This window comes from Pezoporus flaviventris, unplaced genomic scaffold (assembly GCF_033815535.1).
Source record: "Pezoporus flaviventris isolate CSIRO_AGI_PZ_B2104156 unplaced genomic scaffold, CSIRO_AGI_Pfla_v1 ptg000036l, whole genome shotgun sequence".
NCBI lineage: Eukaryota > Metazoa > Chordata > Aves > Psittaciformes > Psittacidae > Pezoporus > Pezoporus flaviventris.
The window spans coordinates 13,319,267-13,342,753 of NW_026892584.1; the positions used below are offsets into that span (position 1 = coordinate 13,319,267).

The 23,487-nt window shown below is 48.9% G+C and overlaps 1 protein-coding gene across 1 annotated transcript; it reads left to right on the forward strand.

The window, feature by feature from the left end:
• The first annotated feature begins 4,724 nt into the window (after positions 1-4,724).
• Positions 4,725-14,671, forward strand: LOC133274709 (uncharacterized). The gene is made up of 3 exons (XM_061464247.1): positions 4,725-4,788; positions 7,384-7,860; positions 13,872-14,671. The coding sequence occupies exons 1-3, from the start codon at positions 4,725-4,727 to the stop codon at positions 13,958-13,960; spliced, it is 630 nt and encodes a 209-aa protein (XP_061320231.1). The 3' UTR covers positions 13,961-14,671.
• The last annotated feature ends 8,816 nt before the right edge of the window (positions 14,672-23,487 follow it).

The following is a 23,487-nucleotide window of genomic DNA, read 5'->3' on the forward strand; positions in this document are numbered from 1 at the left end:
GGGAGAAGAGCTCTGAGGCACTGCTGCTTGAAAAACGCAGGACAGACTGCAGCTGAATTAATGGTATCCTTGTAGCTAGGCCTTGCTGCAGTGGGGATAAGACAGGAAACAGAACATTCAGGGCATGGGTTTGGCTAGCTGAGTGTATGACTAGGGCTCAGGTGGTGCAAGTGTAGGGAGCAACAAGGCTAGCCTAGAGGGGATGGTGCACAGGCTTAGCCTGGCCTCCGGTGAAGGTGTGGGAGGCTTCTGGCTAGGCAAAGCTAGGCTGAGGAATTCTACAGGTAGCATAAGGTAGCATCCACATGGATGAAGCTAGGCTGCACTTAGATTTCCATTTGTGATGGCCAGGCAACAGCTGAGTTAGCCGGTGCCAAAATAAGGGATGTATAGCCTGGACTCTGTGAATCGGCAGAGCTACCCCTCTTCCAGGTAACAGATCAGGCTGGGAGAGAGGGAGGTTACTGCTAGGTGTTTAGGTTGCTTTGAGTATCTGATGCAACCAGGCCAAGTGACAGGGGGTACGAAACCCTGGGCAGTATCATCAGTAGTCAGGTTTTGGGCCAGTAACTTAAGGAAAGGTAAGTAACTACCCCAGACAAGTTATCTCCAGTCTTTCACTGCTGAGTGGCACCCCTTGGGCTGGGCGACCTTGCTGTTATCTGGGTTTCTTCTTGCAGTAACACTGAAGCAGGCACCCAGCTGAGGATACAGAGGTGCTAGAGGGAAATCAGAGCAACCGCACAACTGCTCTTTCCTTCAGCTGACTTGGCAGCAAATATTTGAGCTGGATGAAAGTCAAAGGAAAGCATGTTATTTTCAGATGTTATCTTTGTCAATAATCTCTTTGAGGCACAGTGACTCCTTCATAAGCCTGTAGTTGCTATGGCCAGGAAATACTGATTACAGTTGCAGTAGATGGTTGAAGCAGCAAACCGCCCCTCCCCTTGGATGTGTCATATATTCTTTAGAATCAAAAGATTGATTTCCTTCCTGGCTTCTTTCATGAATTCATCACATACCAGCCAGCTACCTGGCTTTTACTGGTGCCTTTTAAGCACCTTGCACTGTCCTACCTGATGATCTGGTAGATTTTGTGGTTTTTACTGTGCATGATCCTGATGCATTTGAATTTTCCCCAACTAAATTTCAAACAGGAAAAGCCTCCTTACAAAATAAATTAAAAAAAAAAAAAAGGAGAAATTGTTTGGGAGTGGGAATGTTTTTCCCTCCTCCTTTTTTGACTGTAACATCTGTACCGCTCTAACTCTCATAGTTAAACCCTTTACTACTTCATAAACTTGCAGATCTCCAGTAGAATGACCAGGTAGCCCTGGGAGGTGCATAGTGTGTTTCCCCCACACCACTCTCCACTTCCAGGTTCTGCTAACCATGACAGTCCTCTAGCTGCCCGGAGACAGATTCAGGTAAGGGTCTTCCAGGCCCTGCACAGACCAATAAAAGAAATTGCTGAAAAATTAAAGGCCAGGCAAAGCTCAAATCAGTGTGTTAATCCTATAAAACAAAAAGAGGAAGGCAAAGCCTGATGGTATCCTGCAGGAGGTTACACTGTTTACATGATCCCAGCAGTAAAACATGTACAATTCCCACTAAGTGACCTGAAGGAAATACGAAAGTGGGAGGGAACCCACAGGGGCTGTGTTCAGTTTGTCTGCTTGCTGTGGCCAGACAATACTGTAAAATTCAGCACATCCATAGGATTGCTCTGATAAGGAGAAGGAGATACGTGTGGTGTAATGAGGGCTGGATGCTTCAGCCATGACCCTACTAAGCTTGAGACAAACCTGAGGGAGCGTTATGAGATAACCTGCCAATGTATAAGATTTCCTGCTGTTTGGAACCCTACAGTGTCCATACTTGACAGTATCATGCTGCTGTTGCTATTGAAAGGAAAATCTGATGGTCCTTAAATTCACTTCTTTCCCTCAAAAGGAGGATCACAGCATGTTTTGAACCTTTAAAGACAAGAATTGCTTTCACTGGGAAAGGTGTGGGGCTGGTTTTCAGCTACTGGTGCATCAGAGCCCCAGCCCAGGGCTGTCTTGAAGTGAACCCACCATGCTTATCAGTTTGATGTTGTTAAATGAAGAAAATAGCCTTTGCTACAATTAAGCATGTGTCTATTTCCTGAACTTCACAGAAATAAACTATATGTCCTTAAAGCATGATTCTTCTGTAAACTGTTGTGATTTGAAAATTCACAGGGAAAGTTTGATGCTCATTTCACTGCTCAGCTACCTTGAAGGAACTTGGTGACTGGGTAATGCAGAAACCAGGTTGGCTTCATGATGATGGAAAATTTAGGCTCTACTCTTCCTGCCTCACTGGAGGTCTGCAGCTTGAACCCACGCAGAAGGCTGCTTTAGGAGGCTGGGACAAAGATCCTTTTGCTTGGTTTGCTCATTGAACACCAGTGCAGTTCTTGTCTTTTCCAGATAGGAAATAGTGGAACTGGAAAATGTGCAAGGGGCAGGAAGGATGCCAAGACACAAGTACTACAGAGTTTTTGGAACTTTTACAGCAGTGTTACATCTCCTGGGAAAGGATGAAGACTGTGAATAGACTGTTTGCTGTCCACTGTTTCTCAACTAGGTGGCACCGAATGAAATACTTCAACATCACCTGCAAATAAGCAAGAGGAGATACATCTTTCCCCCACTGTGCATATTTGTAGTGCTGACTCATTGCTGTGACATGTTTGAGAGCAAAATATAAATGTTGTGTTCAGAAAGTAATTGGTTAAATTGGTGGGAAAAGGATCCTCTAAAAAGCAAATGAATACAGAAAGCTGAATGTATTCCTACATGGAGAGAGCAAGAGAGTGGGGCTGCCTTTCTCAGGCAGGAGATAAGTAAGACAGCAGCAACAGAGTATGTAGAGAAACAAAGCAGGCAGAGGAGGCAGATCAGACATCTCTACTTGCTTTCTCTAGGAAAGCAAAACAAACTTGCTTCCATTGAAGCTGAAGCTGCCCTATGGGTAAGGGGAGACCAGGCCTGCATGGGTCAGAGGTGGCTGTTGCCTAGGCCCCATGTGGCTGAGCTTTGCTCCTGCATTGACAATTTCAGTGGTGACCCATAACAAACCAGACATCACTGCCCAAAGGGAGAGACAGACCCTACACATGATAAGTTTGAAAACAGCTACTCTGCCTTGTTTTCACTGCCTCTCATCAGAGGCCTGTGGGCACACCAAGTCCCAAGCATTTTGTCTCTGCTCCCATGCACTGGGTCACCAGGTGGAACCACACAGGTCCTACGTGGCCATCAAATGCTGGGTCACAGGAGGCCACAAGGGATTACAGGTTGATCACAAGGGATACGGGACAGCCGCACATGGAGGAGTTGAGTAGGTCTGATTCAGCTCATGGGACATGAGAACTTGAGGGATGCTGTCTGCAGACATTGAGTGAGTGACTTGGGAAAACAGGAAGCTAATTCCTCATCTTTTAGTTCCTTGAGCTGCTGTAAATTTCCAGGCTTTCACCACCCTGTCAGCTCTCTGCTTGAACCAAGGGTAAACCCTGGTATATCTAATAAAAACACAAATAGCTTCAGAAAATGTTGAGTTCTCTCTGTTACCAATGCAGAAAACTTTTTTTTTTTTCCTGATGAAACATGCTATTTGTGACAACTGTTGTGCATCAGTGATGGCTGGAGGGCAGAGGCAGTCACAAATGGATCCATCAGTTTCTTGGGGGCCCAAAATAACATGGCCCTGAAGGAATCTTGTGGCAGCTTTTTGTAAGGCTGTGAGCCCAAGATGCCATGACTTTCCCTGCAGGTCAGGCCATTTCATTTTGACCCAAGGCAGATGACAGCGTCCTCAGTGTCCACTTCACCCTCCAGCCTGGTGGCATGGAGCCATCTCAACTTTCTGGCCCCAAAAGCAGCTTAGTGCAGCCACAGGTTTCCCTTAGTTGTTTGCCAGTGCTGGAAGAGCAGATGAACAAATACGCTGTGGAGAGTGGGGAGCACCATAAAATCCTGGAGCAAATGGCACCATTCGGTGTCGCTTGGCCACACACCCCAAGGAAAGACAGTGATGTTCCCTGTCTTGCAGTGCCCTATAAACCTGGTGCCACCTCTGCACAGGGGCAGATGCAGATGGTGGGATGCTGTGAAGCTATTTCTCCCTGGAATGAAGGGGTAAACTCTGCTGCAGGGCTCCTGCGGCAATAGGTGGCCTCAGCTGTGGGCTCCCTGCCAGCAGCTGTGCCCAGAGTGGGATCGGGATGCCGATCTCACAGCCAAGACAGCGGCCATTCATCGGCACTCAATAAACAGAAGTGCCTTGCTGGTTTACCCAGGAGATAAGCATGCAGGGCATAGAACTGCTTTCCCTTGTGTTCTCCGTGCTGAGTGTGGGAGCCTGCGCTGGGTGCCAAAGAAGCCAGGGCTCACAGGAACCAGGGCTGCTGGGTGTCAGGCAGCCTTGAAGCTGAAGCCCTATGGGTGCTAGGCATGGTGAGATGCTGGTGCTTACTGGAGGTTGCCAGCCCTGTGGGACATGTTGCCTTTTTAGCTTGTTTATGGTTAATGATGGAAGCCTGAAAGCTTTTTTCTTGGTTTTTGTTTTTTTCAGAGACTAATATTGCTGAGCCTTCATTTGCTCTCTACCAGTTGTCTACATGGACTTCAGTGAGGTTTTTGACACTGTCTCACACAACATAAGGCAGGTGTGGGCTGCGTGAGTGGACAGTGATGTGGATTGAGAACTGGCTGAATGACCAGTCTCAGAGGGATGTGACTGGTGGTTTGCAATGCGGTAAACACTGGTGTGCCTTGAGCATCAGAGACTTCCCCCCAACTAGTTGTTAGGCATTTAAATCACGTAGCTACTAAGAACACATCCACAGCCTCCTTCCAAGGAAAGATGGCCAGAGGGGACAGCCAGACCACGTATGCTGGTTCCCCTGCATGGTCTTGCAGCCTTGAGCCCTCAGAGACAGCAGAGCCAGGCTTGAAGTGGAGCTATCCGCTTCGTGCACCCCCTTCACTCTCCAGCTGCATCCACATCCCCTCTCACTTCTGTAATGTCGAGTGTCTGCACAGAAAATGAAACCAGATCTACTGGGTCAGTGGTGTCTGGGTGATTCTCAGATTTTAAAATGTGAATCTGCTTGTTTTATTAATCCTGTTTGGCGGTATTCTCAGCAGTGGCATGCTGGATGCCTCCCCTTTCACCTCTGTGCTGTTACCTTTGGTAACCCATCCTGTGCTCCCAACGGAGAACAAGATCAGGCTTGGCTGAGATTGATTTTTCCAGAAAACAATGTTGACGATGCTAATTATATGTTACTGCCTCTTCAATCTTTATCAGTTGAATTGTCTATCGGTGCGCTGGTAATCCCCTGCAGGATGGCCACCGGGACAAGAAAGCAGTGACCAATCTTGCCCAGTTTGGCTTTGCTAATTGTTGGTTTAATATCCACACTCATCAGGCACGCGGGGATTTCACTATCACGCCACAGTTTATTAAAATAGAAAGCAATGTAAATGGGGAAGGAAGCTGAAAAATGCAACCTCGTGAAAGCCTCTTTCTTTGCCAGCAGACTGAACTTGACCCATGTCCTTGGCAGGGCTAAACCAGCCCACAGCCTCTCCGGCAGCTGGGCTGAATGCAGCACAGGATTTGGAGACTTGTGCAAGGGGACCTTTGTGGCAAGCCGAGCACAAACTTGGTATAATGCTCCTGTGTGAGCCATGATGACGATAACATTGCCTCATACAGAAGGTCCTGAGCTCTGTTCTTCATCTTGTGTCTGACACAGACATTGCTGCTTTTGAAGCTCCATTTTGTACTAAACAGTTTTAAATATCTCTTGTGTCTGCCAGATGAAAAAAAAATGTGTGTTTGAGAGCAGAGGAAACCTTGACAACCTGGCACTCGCTGAATGAGAACTTTCTTCTGCTTTTTTCTAACCCATCTCTTAAAGGCTGCATGAAGAAACGGCTCCTTTGTGCCATGAAGGTTATAAAGAGCAGTTTTTTTGCAGAAGAACCAAAAATAAAGACCGGTGATTGCAGTCCTCTTAAAACTCAGCACAAAGCTGGACAGTGATAACCTCTTCTTTGCCAGGGGAAAGTGCTGTCCTACCTGCACATCTATGGGATGGCACATTATGATAAATGGTAACATCTATGCACCTCAATTCACCCTGAGTTCAGTTCAGCTTTTGTCCAAGTTGTTACAGCACACTGAAACCCGCTGATGCCTTTGCAAAACAGGGCAGTGGGGACCTGCCACCACCAAAGAAGGGGCTGGGAAGGATTGTTGCAGCTGGGGAATGAGAAGGGGTGACTGCAGCTCCCATGCACTGTTTCACTGCTCCTCAAACTGGGGGAGCCCTATGTCAGTGCTTGCCGCAGCAGCCCGCTTGCAACCCGTGCCTTGCTGCCTGCTTCCCCAAGGACATGGTGGAGACAAGGCTGTGGGGTTGGGCAGACTGTGCCAGTGGCTCCCTGCACACAGCACTTAAATTTTCATCCTATGATGGGTGCTCATCCAGTACACGCCAAAACAATGGCCATGGTGCACAGGTCTTCTTACTTGGTCAGGCACCACCTTTCTGGAGTGAGCTTTCCACCTCCTATGCTCTATCTTCTCATGCTTTGCCCAGTCCAGGTTGAAAAGTGCATATGCTGCTCCCTTTCTCACCTACATCCAACTCATTAGCACTGGTCCCTGATGCTTTGCCAATGCCTGGTGAACATCTTCACCCCTTGGGTTACAGGTCCCTAACTGTGAATAACAAGCTCCTCTCTTTTCCAGGTGTATGCACATCTCTGATGTTTCTGGGCTGCTCATTGTGACTTCCTATACTTGTGGCTTTTCCTATGTACACGATGTCCTCATTAGCCTGACGCAGTCCTCCATCCCTGCTCCCTGTCCACCATCTTCTTTGATCATCTCCAATTTGTTGCACAGGCTAACCCTGTGTTAGCGCCCTGCTGGCTACTGTGAGCCTTTGCTACAGAGCTGGTAACCCCAGGCTCGCTGTGCCTGGTGCATGTGAACAGTGAGGGATGTTCTTCAGAAGCCTTCCCCTGGACATCTTCCCCTCTTTCCTTGGGGCTGTCACACCCGGGGACATCATCCCGAGAGGCACAGAGAACTGGCTGGCTGCTGCTGTGCTCCTCACCTTCTTGCTTAGTTTCCAAAGCCACTAAAATGGTCTCTGTGGATGTTTTTGTGCAAGGACCCATTATGCTCCCAAAACCATGACAGAGCCTATTAAACCCGAAAGCCATGGCCACCTGTGGCCTGGAGGCTGTGCAGCGGGACAGCACGCAGTAAGCACTGTGACCCAACTGACCACAGCCAATTTGGTCTTTATTTTGAAGGGTCTTTATTGTGAAGGTAGTGACATTTATTACCACCACCGACCCCCTCACCACCCCCATTTTCGCTTGTCCCGTTGTTCCACCCGCGGGCCGCCTCGCCAGGTGGCTGCAAGATGGCTGACGGGTGAGCTGAGGGAGCGCACCTCGCCCTGCGGTGGGGCGAGGGGTGTCTGCTGCCGGGGGGGAAGCCGACAGGCACGGCGGGGCACCCTGCGGCTGCCGACGCCTGCGGACGCGGCACCCCGGGAAGAGCCTGCCCCGAAGGAGGCCGCGGCCAGGCCCGGCGGCCCCGGCCCGTGTTGCCGTGGCGACGCGGCGGCCGCCCCGGCGGGGAGGGCCCGGCGGCGGCGGCTTTTCCTGCGCCAAGTGCTGCCAGAGGGGGCAGAGCTGAGCCGGGCAGGGCCGCGCCGCGCCGAGCAGAGCAGCTCCGCACCCCGCGCCGCACCGGTCTCCGGCCCCGGCGGGAACCCGCCGCCGCCGCCGCCCCGGACCGGTAAGTGCGGGCGCGGCCTTTCCCCGGCCCTCGGGTGGTGCCGATGGGTGTCCCGGCACCTCTCCTGCCACCGGGCTGCAGCTCGCTTCCCCCGGCCTGGATCCTGCTGCACCGGCCCCTCGCCTCGGGGCTGTGCCGAGCCCCCTTCCTGCATCCCTGGTCCCTGGGGGGACCGGCCCTTCGCCCCGGGGGCTGCGGGCTCCCTGGCCCCCGTGTACCCTCCCCACTCCGGGGGGGTGCAGGCTCCCCTGGATCCCACTTCCCCTCACTTATCCCGAGGGTTGTAAGCCCTCCACTTGCTCCCCTCACCCTGGGAAGTGCCGATCTCCCCCGTGACGGTCCCAGCGGGTGGGGGTCCGTCTGCCTGGATTTGGGGCGCAGGTCTGCGTGTGTCAGCGCCGAGCCCGGGGGAGACTGCCCCGTGCTTCCCGTGGCTGCCCTTGCCTGGTGCTGGGGGGCTGTAGCGGTGTTGCCCGTCCTCCCCCTTGCCGCGCCGGGGAGACTGCGGGTGACACGTGTGTGGTCCCAGCCGTGCCCTTTAGTGCCTCGGAGCTCCCGCTTTTTATATTGTAAGCGATTTGCACGTTTCTGCGGGGTTTCAGAGCCTATGGCTACCCTGGTCACAGGTCGGGATCCTGCATCTAAGCCCCTCTGAGCTCCATCCAGGCCCTCCTAAGGCAGATCTGTGCTTTTCTGAGGTAGGTCAAGGTTAATGTGCTCTTCCTCCTGTGGATGGGGAATGTGAAAATGTGGATAGGCTGTGGAATTTCCTCAAGGTCACCCTGGAAACTGGACCCCAAGCATCCTCTCCTCTCTGCACCCCCCAAAAAGCTAGGCTGCTGGTGGGTGAGGGTGCAGTTGTGGAAATGGGATTTTCCAATGTTGAGGGCCTCTGTCCTGCAGGTCTTCTCAGGTTTTGTTTTCTTCACCTCGCCAGGTTGTCAGAGTAACAAACATCAGGGCACAATCTCAGCTATATTTATTTAGCCTAATATGTATAAGGTGTTCACAGTTAAAGGTTGGTTGTTCTTACCACAGTGCGTTCATCTCCGTTAGTCTCGCTGCTGTTAGGATCTGACCTCTTGTGGTGTGGCTGCTGCTGTTGGGATGGTATCTGCAGTGATTTTAATCACTGCAAGTCACTGTGGCTTTGCTTCTCAAGAACTTGCTTCTTGGCAATGGCAAGCAAAATGCAATTGAACTAGAGTGGTGCTTGGCTGATAACGATGTATCATGTGGAGTTTGGCTGGTGGTCATCTTCTTGTCCTCAGCTTGCGTTATGCTTTTTAGGCTGTTATAAACAGTATAGATGAGGTCTAACAGGAGGAGTTTCTCTTACCTCTTCATCAGAAAATAAACACCAGTACTTAATGAGGATTTATCCTTTTGAATGTCTTGCCTGTAAGATTTTTAACTGTGCACTACTACTGCTTCTTGTCATTCACACAGATAAAGTTTTTCTCCTGCTGCTGTGCCCTTGGGCTCATTTGTTCACCGTGCCATCATAGTAAGGAACGTGATGTTTTGAGGGCAAGGGTGATCTGTGGCAGAGCCAAGTAGGAGTAAGGAGCAAATCTGTGTCATAAATTTGAGCCTGGCACTGCTCTAAAGGAAAGTCTGCAGCCTTGTTTGATGCCCGGGAATCTTGTTAATGTCTTATTAAGTTGCCAGAGCCCTAGTAGATCCTCCTGATGTCATTTTAAGAAGTAGGAATGTGCTGTATTAAGTTACTAGAAGGTAGAAATCGCTGACAGCCTGACAGGGCCATTTGCTCCCTCTTGCCTGCTAAGATTTAAATTGGTGGGCAAGACCAGGGAAAATACCTGCCTGGCTGGCCAGAGTGACGGTAGCATGTACATGTGGAAGCAGCCCCCCTGCTCGTTTCTGTGTTGTGTTTTGTGTTGCTGGTCTCTGGCAGGGCAGAGGTGTGAGGTACTGAGACGCAGTGGCTGGAACTTGGTGTGCCTCAAAGTCTGGGAGCTGTGAGGATTTGGAGCTGTGCTCTGATGAGGGTGTTATAATGGGGAAGGTCTTGCTTAGGAGCTGTAAGCATTTCGTGTGCCTATACAGTTGTTCTTGTGTAACTGTTGTCATGCTGAGAATTGTGAAATAGTAAGAGGGAGACATTTCCTTGAGTAGGGCAGCAGCATTTTTAGGTGAGATAATGTTGTGCTGTGTTTAGCTAAAGACACTTGGAGTCAGCGTCCCAGTCAGGGGTAGCAGTTTTGCAGATTCCCCTAAGAACAGCTTTTCCATGAGGTGTAAAGACTGATTTAAGGAACACTCTTGTTACAGGATGTGTGATGACCATGCAGTGCTGTAAAAGTAGTTAATTATCTCTGGCACTTAGGGTTTTATCTGAATAATCTGCAGCCAGGAGGCTTTAAGAGGCAGGAGCTGTGAGTTGCTCCTTGTCCCACAGCAAGAAGCATAGGTGAGGTGTAGGCTGTGTGATCTGTCTCTGGTCCTCCAAAGGGCCAGGCTTTTGGTTTGTTGCTTGACGGGGGTTTAGTTGTTTTATAGCCTCTGGACTCTCTTTCAGCCCACTGTGGAAATAAAATACTCTTGAGAGGGCTGTTGCCATATTCACAGTAGCTGCTGGAAGGTGGTATGTCTTTGTGAAGTTTGTGGCCAAAAAAGGTTAGCAGTGTTGAATGTGGCTGAGTTGTATCCCTTGGTGATGGCTGTTCCAGTGTGATGCTTTCTTTTGTCACTTGATCCTTGGGCTCACTTGGGGGCAGGGAATGGCAAATCTTTTGCACTGCCAATTTTCCAGTGCCAGTAAGATGCCCTGTCTCTTAATGGGCTGTTCCTACCTGTGTCAAATCAAATTCTCCTGCCAGAATGACACAAAAAGTCATTGAACTAGACACCAAGGGAGAAGGAAAAGAGGTGGAAAAATGCAAAATATTTTTGTTCAGTTGTTAGGAGATCCTGTGCAGAGGAGATGACATGTAACCAAACTGGGTTTGGAATGGCTGGGACAAATGAGTTTCATTATGATCGAGAGTATTGTAGTTCATGTACATTATGATAGGATGCTCATGTCCTACAAGGGAGTTTCTGCAATCTCCCCTTTTCTAGGCTGTTTCAGAACAGAGAGGTATTTCTGCCTAATGCCTTCTTGGTTATCCTTTTTCAGAGTGTTTGCTTTGGATTTTTTTCTTTGTTCTACACAGCTGCTGGTAGTTCAGCAGTGTCCCAGAGCTGTGCACTTTCACCTGTGATTGGAGTAAGTTGATGTTGCTCTGGTAGAGGCAGCAGAGTAAATCTGGTTTGCAGCCGCTGAGGTTGGGGTGTCATGAGATGCCCTCGAGCTACAGGAAGTGCCTGGGCACTCAGCCTGTTTAACCTGTCATTTACAGGTTTGCTAAATGTCCCATTAGGCTTCCAGTTGGACACACTCCTCTTCCAGCTGCCTCTGCTCCCCTGTTTAAATCTGCAGTACTGCGTAAGGACAAGTACCTGTGCTGCTCCTTCAACAGCGACAGTGCAGGATGGGGAAGAATCTGCCTGGTCCCAGCATCCTGCCTTCTGCTGCTGCAGGTACATAAAGATTAGTTATTTTTCCTTTTACGTCCATATATATGTTCACCTAAATTCTTAACCATGTCTTTTGGAAATGCAGAAGACTGCTTTAATGCCTATGTTTGCACATTTTCCTGCACTACTAGGAATTTTGGACAGTTGGAATTGCCAATTGTTTTCATGGCCAATGAGCTATGGATACTGCCTGTGTGAGACAGTGCATTGTTTTCATTTCTTACTATTGAACATGTCATACACAGTGTGTGTGTTTCATGATGCATTTCTCATAAATGCACAGTTTCTCTTGTGGACTTTAGCTTGTCTGTGTGCAGTGAGACAGCGGGACATGACTGCAAGTGCATCCCCTCCTCTGCTGAAGAGGTGCCTGCAGTTTAACAGGACAGTGTGTTGTTGTTCCCTAGTGCTGTGATTTGATGAAGCTGCCTTTCTGCTGCAAGGTTGAGTCTTCTGGCCTCTGCCTGATTGGAGTGAGGACCATCATTTGGCCATATCCAGCTAATAGCATGGCGGGTTGCTGGAGCTAATGCTGTGTTGCTCAAGTTAATCCCAACAGCAGATAAATAACTTTCCTGTCCTCTTCTGTTTGCCTTCCAGCGCAAACATAGCAGGAAGGAGGAGGTGGATTGAGCTGTCCAATGCGAAACTGGATGTTGCTTTAACCTCGCAGTTTTGATTGGTAGTTCCAATTGTGAAGATAAAGTAACAGGGAGTACAAAAGCTGTGGAAAACAAGGCAAAATCCCAGACAACCCCATGAAAAGACCTTGTCACTCTGGGCGGTTTGGATTTCTGTTTGGCAGTTTCCTCTTACACGTATGCAAATATAAAAGCTTTGAGTATTTGCTGTTTTAGGAGTGCCGCCTACATGGAGATTATGTGCCTGGAGAAGGGAAGGGCACCTGGCCTGCAATGCTTATTCTGTGTCACGATAAATGTGATGGGATACCATTTATTTAATTTGTGGGGTCTCTGTTGATTTAATGCAGCCTGTGGTGAGCTGCTCACAGCAATGGACTCGTACACTTCTTTTCTTAAATTTTTTGATAACTGGTTCTTGCTCTCGGTTTGGTGGTGCTGTTGTGGGTGGGTGGCTACGCCTTGTCAAACCACCCTGTGCCCCGCTCTTTCCTTTTAGCACTGATGCTGGTGTGTGGTATATCAGGAGAGCTGTCTGGATTTATTATTTTTCCTTTGATTCAGCTGTGTTTCACAGAATGGCATGAATTCAAGCAGCTGTAGATGACTGAAGTCCCACCAGAGATGCTGCCTGCCCCACCTGGAGTTTGACTCCATGACTGGGGCTCACACTCTTGATTGAAAGGCTGTCCCAGCTTCATGGACAAAGTCGGGGGAGGGAAGCAGAAGGAAAACTTCCTCTCATATACAGAGCAGCAGTGCTGCTGCACTGAGTGACTAACTGGCTTGGAAGAGGCCTTTGGCAAGAGGGATGCATGCTTTTCTTTTTTGGTTAGAACATGGAGATACAGGACTTTCAGCAAGTCATTTTAGTGGGAGAGAGATGCTGTGCAAGTGAGCTCTTCGTTCACATCAACCCAGAAGGCAATCCAGTGGCCATGATCCTTCATTTCTGCATTCAGTTGCAGTTTACAGTGAAACCTTTTTGTTCCATCGAGGGTCTGTGCTGTGCCCAGCAAGTGCTGGCTTTGCATGGATAAATGTGTGGAAGGAAGTGGTAGCATGTGGTGTGCTTAGTCTGTTGTTTCTGTTGCTGCTGATTACTCGGTCCTTTCCACTGTGGTGTCTGACCCCTTCCTTCCTTTAATGAGTGTGCTGTCTGCATACCTTGGCCGGGGAGATGAGGGCAGTTCCCTGTTGCCTGCAGGGTAGTGTGGGATGGAAACACCTTCGCCAAGGCTACATGCAGACTGGGGGTGTGTTTGGTGTCCTGTTCAGTGCTGTGATCTGTCATAGGCAGGGATTTATAAAAGAAAAAAGAAGGAAGCATATTTTAGGGACAGGATATGTCAGGGCTAACTGTGAATTTGGGTACAGTGTTCACCTTTGCCACAGATCCAGGGCATGACCTTGAATAAGCGGTAAAATGTCTGTCTCTGACCTACCCCTACAATTGAATAGGGACAGCAGCACTTCCAGGGTTTTGCTGCTTGTAAGCAAAAGCAGTGCAAGCTGTTGCAGAAGATACGATCTGATGTCGTAAGTGGTCTCTTCTGGGTGCTTCGTTTTCCTTTTTCATTTTGTGTTGGCTTCTCAAAGAAGGAGGTAGCTTCATTTTCCATGACCTGGGTAATCTGAGCCCTTCTCTGTAAAGCAACAAGAACACTTGTTGGTTCATCTCATCCTTTGGGAGCAGCTGTTGTTTATGAATTATTTCTTATAGCTATTTTCTAAGGGTGGTAGTTCTTTTAAAGGACATAAACTACCTTGTGTTGGCCTGACCCTTTCGCTGAACTGCCCTGCTTTTGTTTGTTTTTTCCTTTCCAGAAACTTACAATCCAGATACGTTGGTGCCCTGCTCTGGTTCTTCAAAACTAATGGAGAGCCTGAAGAAAATAGCTTGGATACTGAAGTGATAAGCGCTACAGAAATGCCAGACACTATATAAACAACTAAACTCAGCCTCCAGCCCTTCCTGAAAGAGGGATGATTTGCAGAAATACCTCAACAGATGGTCTGAATTTGGCTCTGGAAAGGAGGGAAGAAATGCCAGGCCGCTGCTGCACTGTGTGTGGGTGCATGCCTGCGTGCACTGTGCAGTGTGCTGCTTGCCTGCATGCTCCTGGGGAGGCTGAGCAGGCTGCTCCTGCAGCCCCTGCCTGCTCAGGAGGCATCTGTGCACCGCTGACTCAGTCTCTGTGGCTCCTGCCAGGTCCCTGGTGTTGAGCAAGCTCCTGCTTCTGCTGTGGGGAGGTTTGGCTTACTGGGCTGCTCTTGTGGAGGTGAGCTGTGGTTACTTTTGCAGAGACACTGGGTAAGGTGTCAGATCACACTGTGGTCTTCAGGCAATCAGGTGGTCTCTTGCGCTGACACCTCTACCTCATTACCTGTGACAGTGTAAATTGAGGTGATCTGGTGGTGGAAGCAAACGGATCAGCTGTGGCAAAGGGCTATTTGGACACACCTATGCATATATATGAGCTGACAAACTTGCTGTTAGCCTGAGAGGGCATGAAATGAGAGAGGCTTTACATGGTCATGGCCAGGGACTCTAAAGAACAACAGCAGAGCTGGCTGCTGTGGGTAACCTCCTCTCTCCTGATGAGGTTCTGCTCATGCAGGGGAAGGAGAACATGATTTCCTCAGCTAGTAGCAGACCTGGGGTCCTGACTTTGGCAGCAGCAGTGGGCTGTGCCACCTCTTCTGTAGGCTCTGCTATGGGGTAGTCGGGTTCCCATGCCAGTAGCCACAGCTGTCTCTGGTGTGGATCATGGATTAGAGCTTAGAAATCCTTGTCCAAGGACCTCTGGAGCAGAGCAGTGTGTCTGGTTCCTGCATTGCCAAACCATTGTTAGTCTCCCCACACAATGTGCCTGTTGCATTGCTCGCTGGCACAATTTTGTTATGTCTAATGCTATTTGCTGTTCCTGCTGTGCACTCTTTGGTGAGATGCTGTTGGTTGGTAGGTAGAGCAAGGCTGTCAGGTAAGGTTTTTTGTTTTGAAAACTTTCTGAAAATAGGTCTAATTCTTGAGCAGTGCAAAATGAATTGCTTTACTGACGATGCTTACTGTGTCAGGTAAATTCTTGTGGGTACATCTGGCAGGTAACAGCATTGCATCACACATGCAGGGTAGCCAAGTAAGACATTTAATGTCCAGAGAATGACTGTCAAAGTTTGACTTATTTCACTTTTTACCTGTCATTCTCTTTCTTTTCCTTGCCTGCCTTCCTGCTGGTTCACAGCAGTCTGGGTGAACAGAGAGCTGGTAAATGCATCATGACTCCTGTGCTGTCAGGTGGTGGCTGCAGTCCCCTTGCAGACAATTCCTGTGCTTGTCACAGAGCATGTATGACTTTCCCTGGAAGAGCTGCTAACCTCTTTAGGAGCAACAAAAACATCAGTGTGGGGCTGCTGACGTGCATTTAGCAAGGAACCATTTTGCTGTGATCTGAACAGCTTTGGCGTAAGCAAACTCAGGTGGGAGGAGAGAATTGCTGTTTGTGATGCAGGAACAGAGCAGGTACACTCATGTGTATCCCTGCAGCAAAGGAACTGGCAGCAGCAGTGTCCTGTATTGCTCTTCATGTGGCTGAGAGGCAAGGAATATTGATTAACATGACATTTAACTGACATTCTTCTAGTGTACTGGGAGCATTAGTCGAATTCTGCCTTCAGTGGTTAGTAATGAGATAAGCTTCCTTCCTCTGGAAGGTGTCTACCTACTGTTGCAGTGTTTGGGAGGCTGGGAGATGTCCTTTTGTTATCCTGTCTACTCTCCATTTCTGGTCATTTGTACAAAAGGCACCTGAAATACAGACTTGGCTCTAGCAAGCAGTTGAGCTTGCAATCTGTACAGCAGTGGTTGTATGCTTACATGGTAGTTCTTACTTGATGCTTTTCTGTCACATTGCCTTAGGTGTAGCCCAGCTCCTAACTCCAGAGTTGGAGGTGACACAGGAGGGTTTATGTCCTTCCAGACCCTGGGGTCCTGTTTCATTAACCTACAGTATTTTGGCATTGGCGCCCACCTTGGTGGCTGGTGCTGTCAGTGCACTGTGGCTTTGCTGCAGGGGCAGGGTGGAAGGTTTGCTGGATTCATTGCTGTTCCAGCCAGGCTCGTGCAGTCCCTCTTCAAGACTCCAAGTGACAGCTATCGGTTGACATACAGCCTCGCAGGGCTCTGAATTCTGTTCAGTCCTCCCGAAGCCCTTATATCCCAGGCTTCCTTGGAGGGGTTCTTGTTCTATTTTGTTGTTGTTTATTGGTTTAATTTTAGTTTTTCCAGTACGCACAACAGTCAGGCTGGAGGTTGCTGCTGGAGGGGCAGCCCTGCTGCTCACTCCTGCCTCTCTCTTCTTGTGCTGGCACAAGCATTTGTGTGTGCACAGCTATGCACTGACCTGGGAATAGGCCTGGTCTGAAATGAGTTCCTCTGGTTGCTGGGGGAAGGAAGAGTACCCTACTGTTTGGAAGTAGCCTGAAGTTATGCTGGACTAGTGGTTGAGTAACCACAGCCTTTGCTGGGAAGAAAGCATCATATGGTTTGAGAGAGATCCACTTTCCAGGGGCTAAAAATCCCTAGTATGATTTCCTTCATGCAAATACTTGCATCTTCTCTGCCACTACGCTGTCAAGACTGCATCGAGTCTGAACCAGTGTCTGTGCAGGACAAACCGTGTTATATTACCCCTTCACAGCCCTGGGTCTTGCCTGGTGCCTGATTGTAGATCCTCTCTTTGAGGGGAAGAGTCAGCATTGTGTCTTTAAAACACTGCAATTTGCATGGCGTAGTTCTTGCAGAGAAAGGTGGTTGCTTTTTTCCAGGCCTCCTGGGGATGGCCCCGTGTACCGCCAGGTGCGTGGAGGAAGTGGGAGCAGAGAGGGGAAAAAACCGTCTTTGCTTTGCTGTGGCACAGTCCCCTAGTGTTCACAGAAACAAGTGCATGCTTTAGAAGGTGCTTAGTGAGCGCATGTTCTTGGAGATGCAAAGAAATACGACCGACTTCCTCTCCTCTTCCTCTCCCTCCCTTGCGTGCAGTGGTGGCAGTGCCTAGCGGGCACCCCTACTGTTAGAACAGCTGATGCTGAGGCAGGCTCATTGCCAGGGGTGGCAGAGGTCAGGGAACTGGTTACCCTTGGGACTGGAGGCTCCTCTCTGAGTATGTCTGAACCTTGCTGGGGCTGCGTGTGTCTTTCTTGCTGTCCTTTTGCTCCTTCCTGCCACAGTCTGTTCCTTCTCCCTCTTGTTTCTGAAGTCTTTGTTCCTGTTTTGGCATGGGAGGTGCACATGGTCCAACCAGTCCCCAGTGCAGATGAGTTTAGGAAGCCGGACTGTGATCACCTAACTTGGTTGAGCTTGCACTGCAGCCTGTCCCACCAAGCTGCCCATGGCTGACTCTAGGGTCATGGAGGAGATGGGTCAGTGTGAGGAGTGGCACGTGGCAGGATGCTGGGTGGCTTGCAGCCCCTGGTGCTGCTCCATGGCAGGAGACTGCTCATGCCACATGGTGCCTGTGGGAAAGGGACAGCCTGCAGGGTGCCAGGCTCACAGTCCCAAAGCAGCGGGTTCTCATCCCAAGCCTTGTGATGTGCTCTGGGCCACAGAGGTAGGAGGGAACAAGCTGGCTGGCCCTTTGGAGAGGGGTGAATGAGCAAGGCTTTTTCACATGAGCCAGGCAGCTGGGCTGAGCAAACTGTAGGGTGCAAGCTGCAGTGCTCCAATGCTTCTCTTCTGAAAGCTCTGTCAAGGCAAGTACTTTCCACTCTCCAACAGCTATTATAGAAGAGCTTGGGTTTGCTGTGCCCTTCTCTCACTTTGCCCTAAGGGCACACTGGGCTTGTTTGAATTAATGTAATTAGCACATGCCTTATTAGCTCACTAAGGCACAAAGAGCTCATGTATATTTGTAGCCAGGTTAAGCAGCCCCTATTAATTTAATAACCATGTCCTCCTCAGCACATGGCAACAGTTCATCGCTGGTGGTGACTCAGGATCAGCCAGTATGGAGGGAATTTGGACAAGTTGTATGTGTGTGTGGTTCTCTTTTATTGTGTTGTATTTTTATTAATGAGCAGAGCTGTGAAGGGAATTAGCAGGAGACACAGTAGATGGAAGGAAGCCTTCAGTGAGGTTTGCCAGCCAGCCGGCCCTGAATATTTCCTGTGCTCTACAGTGCCTGTAGAAAAGGGTCTATATAATGAATCAGCATGATATGACACAAGCTGCGAGGTGGAAATGTACAGAAATAAACTTTGGCAAACTGTGCTTGAACTCTGCTCCAATCAATTTATGAATTAGGTACTGATAGTAATTTTGCTGCGTTGTCTAACCTATTTCCCCTCGGTGAATCCTGGCGCAGGGGAGGTAGCTGGTGTATTCTGGTGCTACTCATAAGTGAGACTGTGAAAGGGCAAAGTTCTTTGAAAAACAAAAGGAGTTGTAAGCAATTTCATTCTCTGCAGTGCTCTGTCCCTTTTGCTGCTCTGGGTCTTGCCACATACAGAGCTTAGCCAGGTCCCACGGGATGCTTGCCACCAGGTAGTTTTGTTTGCTTGTTTTGTTAGTTAGGGGTTTTTTGTTTATTTTGTGTGTGTGTGTCTTTTGTTGTTTGGGTTTTTTCCTCTCAGAAGATGCAAGTTATGGGGGTGAATGACAGTTTGTGCTCCACCACCATGGAATCATGCAGCCTACAAGTCCAGGATGGTGACATGTGTCTATGTTCCTGTAGCCCCACATGTGGGATAATGAGGTCCTGTACTGCTTCTAAAACTAGTGAGTTAAGCATTTTGGGGGCTCTTTTCAGCCAAGATCACTATGCATACAAAGGAGGCTTCCTGCATTTCTTCTCCTCCTCCCTGCAACAGTCACAGGTCATGCTCTTCATGGTGATTGTGTGTAGGAAGAATCTGCTGAAAAGCAGCTGATGTGCTTGCACAGCTGTGGTCAGGTTTTCTGCAAGTAGCTGTTGGGGTGAGACGCAGGTATCCTGCCTGTTCCTGCTCCCTTTTTTTTTACTTTCCTCATTTGCTGTTTTGCCCCCTTGCCGAGTAATCTTGTGCTGTAAAGCTCTGAACTGTTCCAGGTCGTTGTGAGCTTGTGCAGGAGCATCATTGAGAAGATGAGGCTGTTACACACAGGCAAGGAAATCCCATGAAACTGGACAGAATGGTGTATGTAATAATGTGCCCTCTTCACTGCAGCTGATGGAGGATCAAGCTGCTAGACTCCAGCAGAGACAACTTGCTCTTCTGGCTTCCATCTGCTGAAGACCTGGCCCTCCTGGGAGGGATAGTAGGAAAATAAAAGTCTCAGTGGGGTGATAAGGGTTGCACACAAATCTGTCTGCAGTAGGTTGGAGCAGATACATTTATTTCTTCTTCCTCGGAGCCTGTTCCCACATCATCCCAATGCTTAGATGAAGGTACTGTCAGTGGTTAGTGGGATGAGGAGCTGTGATAGTCTACATTGTACTGGTGGTACAGAGGTGTCCCCCATGTGCAGCTCCTACAGGGTGCATTGTGGGGGGAAATAATAAAAGATGAAAAAAACTGAAAGTCTGCAAGAGGAGAAGTGGTTGGTGGGTAACTCAGATGCTGGTTGGAGGTGGTGCTTCCTTTCCCCCTGCCTTTTTTTTCAGGGGCAGGTAGGGACACTGCTTGGCTTGGTGGGTAGAGGCTTTCTGTGCAGGATCACAGCAGCCCACTGGCTCAGATCTGTGGGCTGCTTGGCACACACCAAGGCAGAGGGCATTTTCCAGGGCAGCATTTTCAGCCAGTGAGGAGTTGTGTTCCCCTCTCTCTTTACTCTGTCTGCTCACTGACTTGGATGAGCTTGGAGAAGGAAGGAGAGAAGCCTTGCCCTGAAATTTAACCCACTGACTTCATTGGCCGTCCCTCTCACTGCACTGTGGGAGCAGCCATATGTCAGGGTCGGCTTAGCAGGCCCCTTGCTAGCTGCTGGGCTGGAAGGGATGGAGGTTAATTTATGGCCCTGGAGTAGCTGAAGCTGAGCCTATTTTTGGCTTGTGTCTTGTTCAATATCTGCCTACAGGAATACAGTGCAGGGGAAGCAAACTTGGATTTTTTTGGTTGGTTTTCCTTCTTCTCAAATGAGGAAGAATTTTTCTATTCCAACATCCCCACCCCCCTTCAAGAAGAAAAAGCCTTTTCCGGGTTTGCATGAGAAAAACCATACTCATCTTATGTCATGAAGGTGGTGGTCATCCTTAACATTTAGTTGACATAGCTGCTGCCAAGCTGTTTGACTTGAGGGCCATCATCAGGGTTCCAGAGGCCTTGATCTGCATCATGTCCATCCTGCATGTGCTATGCTCCCAGAGGCTTTGAATTGCATCCTATCCATTCTGTATGCCCTGTACTAGCCCCAAGGCAGAAGCACCAGCTCTTAGCTCTCAGCAGGAGCTCTTCAGTGGCCACAGCACTGACCTGCACTGTCAGCCCTTCACCTCTGCAGCCTTGGGTTTGACTGCAATGAGCCAGCACTAACCCAGGAGGATGCATCTAACAGGAACAGCTCTGTGGGTGTTTGAGTGTTGCTCTAATGAAGTACTGCTGCAATTCGGCCAAAAAAAGATGCCCAGCAAGGCCACTGGTGCCCCTTTCATTCAGAAGAAAGGGTTCTGCTGAGAGCCAGGATTGCTGGTTTGGTTGCTGATGGGGAATGAATAGTCTTGCACCCCAGGATCTCAGCTCAGAGCTCTGCCTCATTTCTAGAGAGTCATCCAGAATCCAACCCTCACTTTCCCTTGGACTTCCTGGTTGGTTGTTTTTAATTACTGCTGTTTACATGGTAATTATTTTAAACTGGGAGGGGGAAACCTTTTTTTTCTACTCTGCTGGTCTTGTGAGGGGTTTGCACCATTTAGTTTCTCTGTGATTAGTCCTTCTGGATCAAAGGGTTGGTCGGTCCTTTTAGCTCAAAGACAGGTCGGTCTGTCTGTTACCTTCGGTTGGCTCTGCCTTTTCTTGACCACTACTGATTATTAAGAGGAAATGCTGTATATAAGTTCTTGTTTGCTTTCCCAGCTCTGTCTCCCATCTGCTAGACTCCAGCTTCTCAGCAAATCTGTCTTCTTTCTCCAGCTAATGCTGCATATCTCTGAATCTGTAATTTCATGAAAATTAGTATGGAGAATTGATCCAGAGGAAGGTGGGTTTAAAAATAGTTTGAATCTCACCAGGTCGATGTGTGACTACATGATTTCTCAAGTGGTACTTGGAAAGGGGCATCACTGGCAATAAGCACCCACTTATGTCATCCAAAGATGTTCAAGCTGCAAACTTGCTTGTACACCAGCATGATCATGTGCAGGCAGTTTTACTATCTATCAGTTAGCTTGTGCTTCCACTGTTGGATCTTCAGCTGTAAAACAACATAGACCACTATCAACTTAATTTAAACAATAATTTTTCCTTAGAACTTGCCACATATATGTAGTTCATTTTGTCTGCATATGGATTAGTTGTTCTGTAGCTACTTCTTACAGATCCCTTTGAAATAGTGCAGGGACTTGCAGGTCCCAACAGACCATAGGCTGGAGCACAACACTATTTTCAAATAAAATGCTGGGCCTGAATTTCTGCTGTGGCCATGCTCTGACCTCGTATCGCCACATCCCTGAAGATTTTATGATAAGAGATGCATGGTAAAGGGTTTTTGGCCCTCTGGCTCCTGTGCCTCTTGGTCCATATTTCTGTAGAAGCCATAGAGAGACAAGACTGAGTTTGTCTTTGAGCATGAATAGTTGTCCATAGTTTAGAGGCTTGTTACTTGTGTTACAAGTGTTTCAGATGAACGAGGAGAGCAGGGCTGTAGCATGCTTTATGTGGTATTTGTGGAGCCGAAGAGCCAGGTCTCTTGAGGTCTCATTCACTAGACCGTTGCTTTTTTGAGAACTTGGAGAGGAGGCAGGTTCAGATGGGAAGAGTGCCAACAGCTCCCATGGTTTCCCTTTGCTCCCCTCAGTCTTGCCAGGGGTGCTGTGAGCACTCTTAGACCCATTGTCCCGCTCTCTCCTATGAGGGAAGATACCGCAGTTACTGCTTTATGAGAGTGTTTTAACATGTGCCCTCCTATGGAACAGGACTCTGCTATGTGTTCTCAGTGAGGTGATTGCACACTCATTTGTCCTTCTGAAATCTCTCTGATTCTTTCCACTTGGCAGCCCTGATGTCTTGGACAGCAAAACTTGCTGCGTGAGCCCTGGGTGAGTCACTTTTAACGTCTGTCTTCACTCATCCCATCGTGCAGCTCAGCTGCAAAACCTCCAGGACGGGGATTGCTCTTGACTGAAAGACCAGCCCTTAAAGAAATGGGTCCCAGATCTGCATTGGGGTCTCTTGCAGTGCTGCAGTGCTGATACCCGAGCCCAGCTTCAAGGTGAACATCAGCTTTCTGGCTCTTGATCCAGGACAGTTTCCCAAGACATGCAGAGTCAAAGGGCATTATCTGGCATTTGTTGTAGTTTGGCACAGGCTTGCTCAAGTCTTTCTATCTGACTTGAATGCAGATGGCTTGGCATTGAGCAATTGCCCTTTGCAAACCTTTCTGCCCAGCCAAAGTAGGATGTGCTCTAGTAACTGAAGCGTGATCTGGTGTTATGACCTATGAACTGGTCTCTGTTTCCTGAGCTGTGCTGGAGTAGAACTGAGGGGTAGAAGACTTGTCTGGGAGAAGTATCATGTTGATGCAAGGAGAGGCCTCTACGGGACTCCTCCTGTTAAGCAATAGGGCAGACAGCTTCTGCACTAATCTGAGAGATTAGTTGCTCGTTGTTTTGCCTTGAGAAGCTTTCTAGGTCAGGAAGGTGCTTTTCTTGCTGCTCACAGTGCCTTTTAGAGGCCTTCCTCCAAGCCTTAGCTCTCATGGAAGTAACAGGAGATGCTTATTGTCTTGACTTACTGCTTAAGGTTTCTCAGCAAAGTAGGGGAAGTACTGTACTGGGAGCAGGGGCCAAGCTGTAGCTTCCAGCAGGATGGAGAGCTCACAGGAAGACTGAGAGAACTGGATGTGTTCCTCCTGCTTCTACTGCTCAGAGGCAGGAGGATCCCCACTTCCTTCTCTGCTCTTTTGTGCCCTTCCTTTCAAGTAATACCTGCTCCTCCACTCACTCTGATCCTTACTTTGGAGGCAGCAGGTGGGCTGGCTTTTCCCAGTGTGGCTGAGGCAGGCAGAGGGACTGTTGCTAGGTGTAGTAAAGTGTCCTGTCTGATGTCTTTGGTAACTCTTTTGCAGTGACTGAGGCCAACAGGCAAATCTGGAGTGAAAGAGTGAGCTGTCTCCAGCACATGATGCAGCTTTTGATGTCCCTGAGATGGGAGGATTGGTTGGCCCAGCTCAAAAGAAGCTGTTGAGTGCTGAGCCTTCTCCCTTATTGATGACTGGTGGAGGTAGCTGCATTTCCAAGGCCAGTTTTGGTTT

Excerpts from the sequence above, each read along its gene's own strand:
- LOC133274709 (XM_061464247.1), top strand. The coding sequence starts at position 4,725 with ATGTGGATTGAGAACTGGCTGAATGACCAGTCTCAGAGGGATGTGACT. Across the intron at positions 4,789-7,383 it reads GACTGGTGGTTTGCAATGCG|GTAGTGACATTTATTACCAC; the intron begins GTAAACACTGGT and ends TTTATTGTGAAG. Across the intron at positions 7,861-13,871 it reads GCCGCCGCCGCCCCGGACCG|AAACTTACAATCCAGATACG; the intron begins GTAAGTGCGGGC and ends TTTCCTTTCCAG.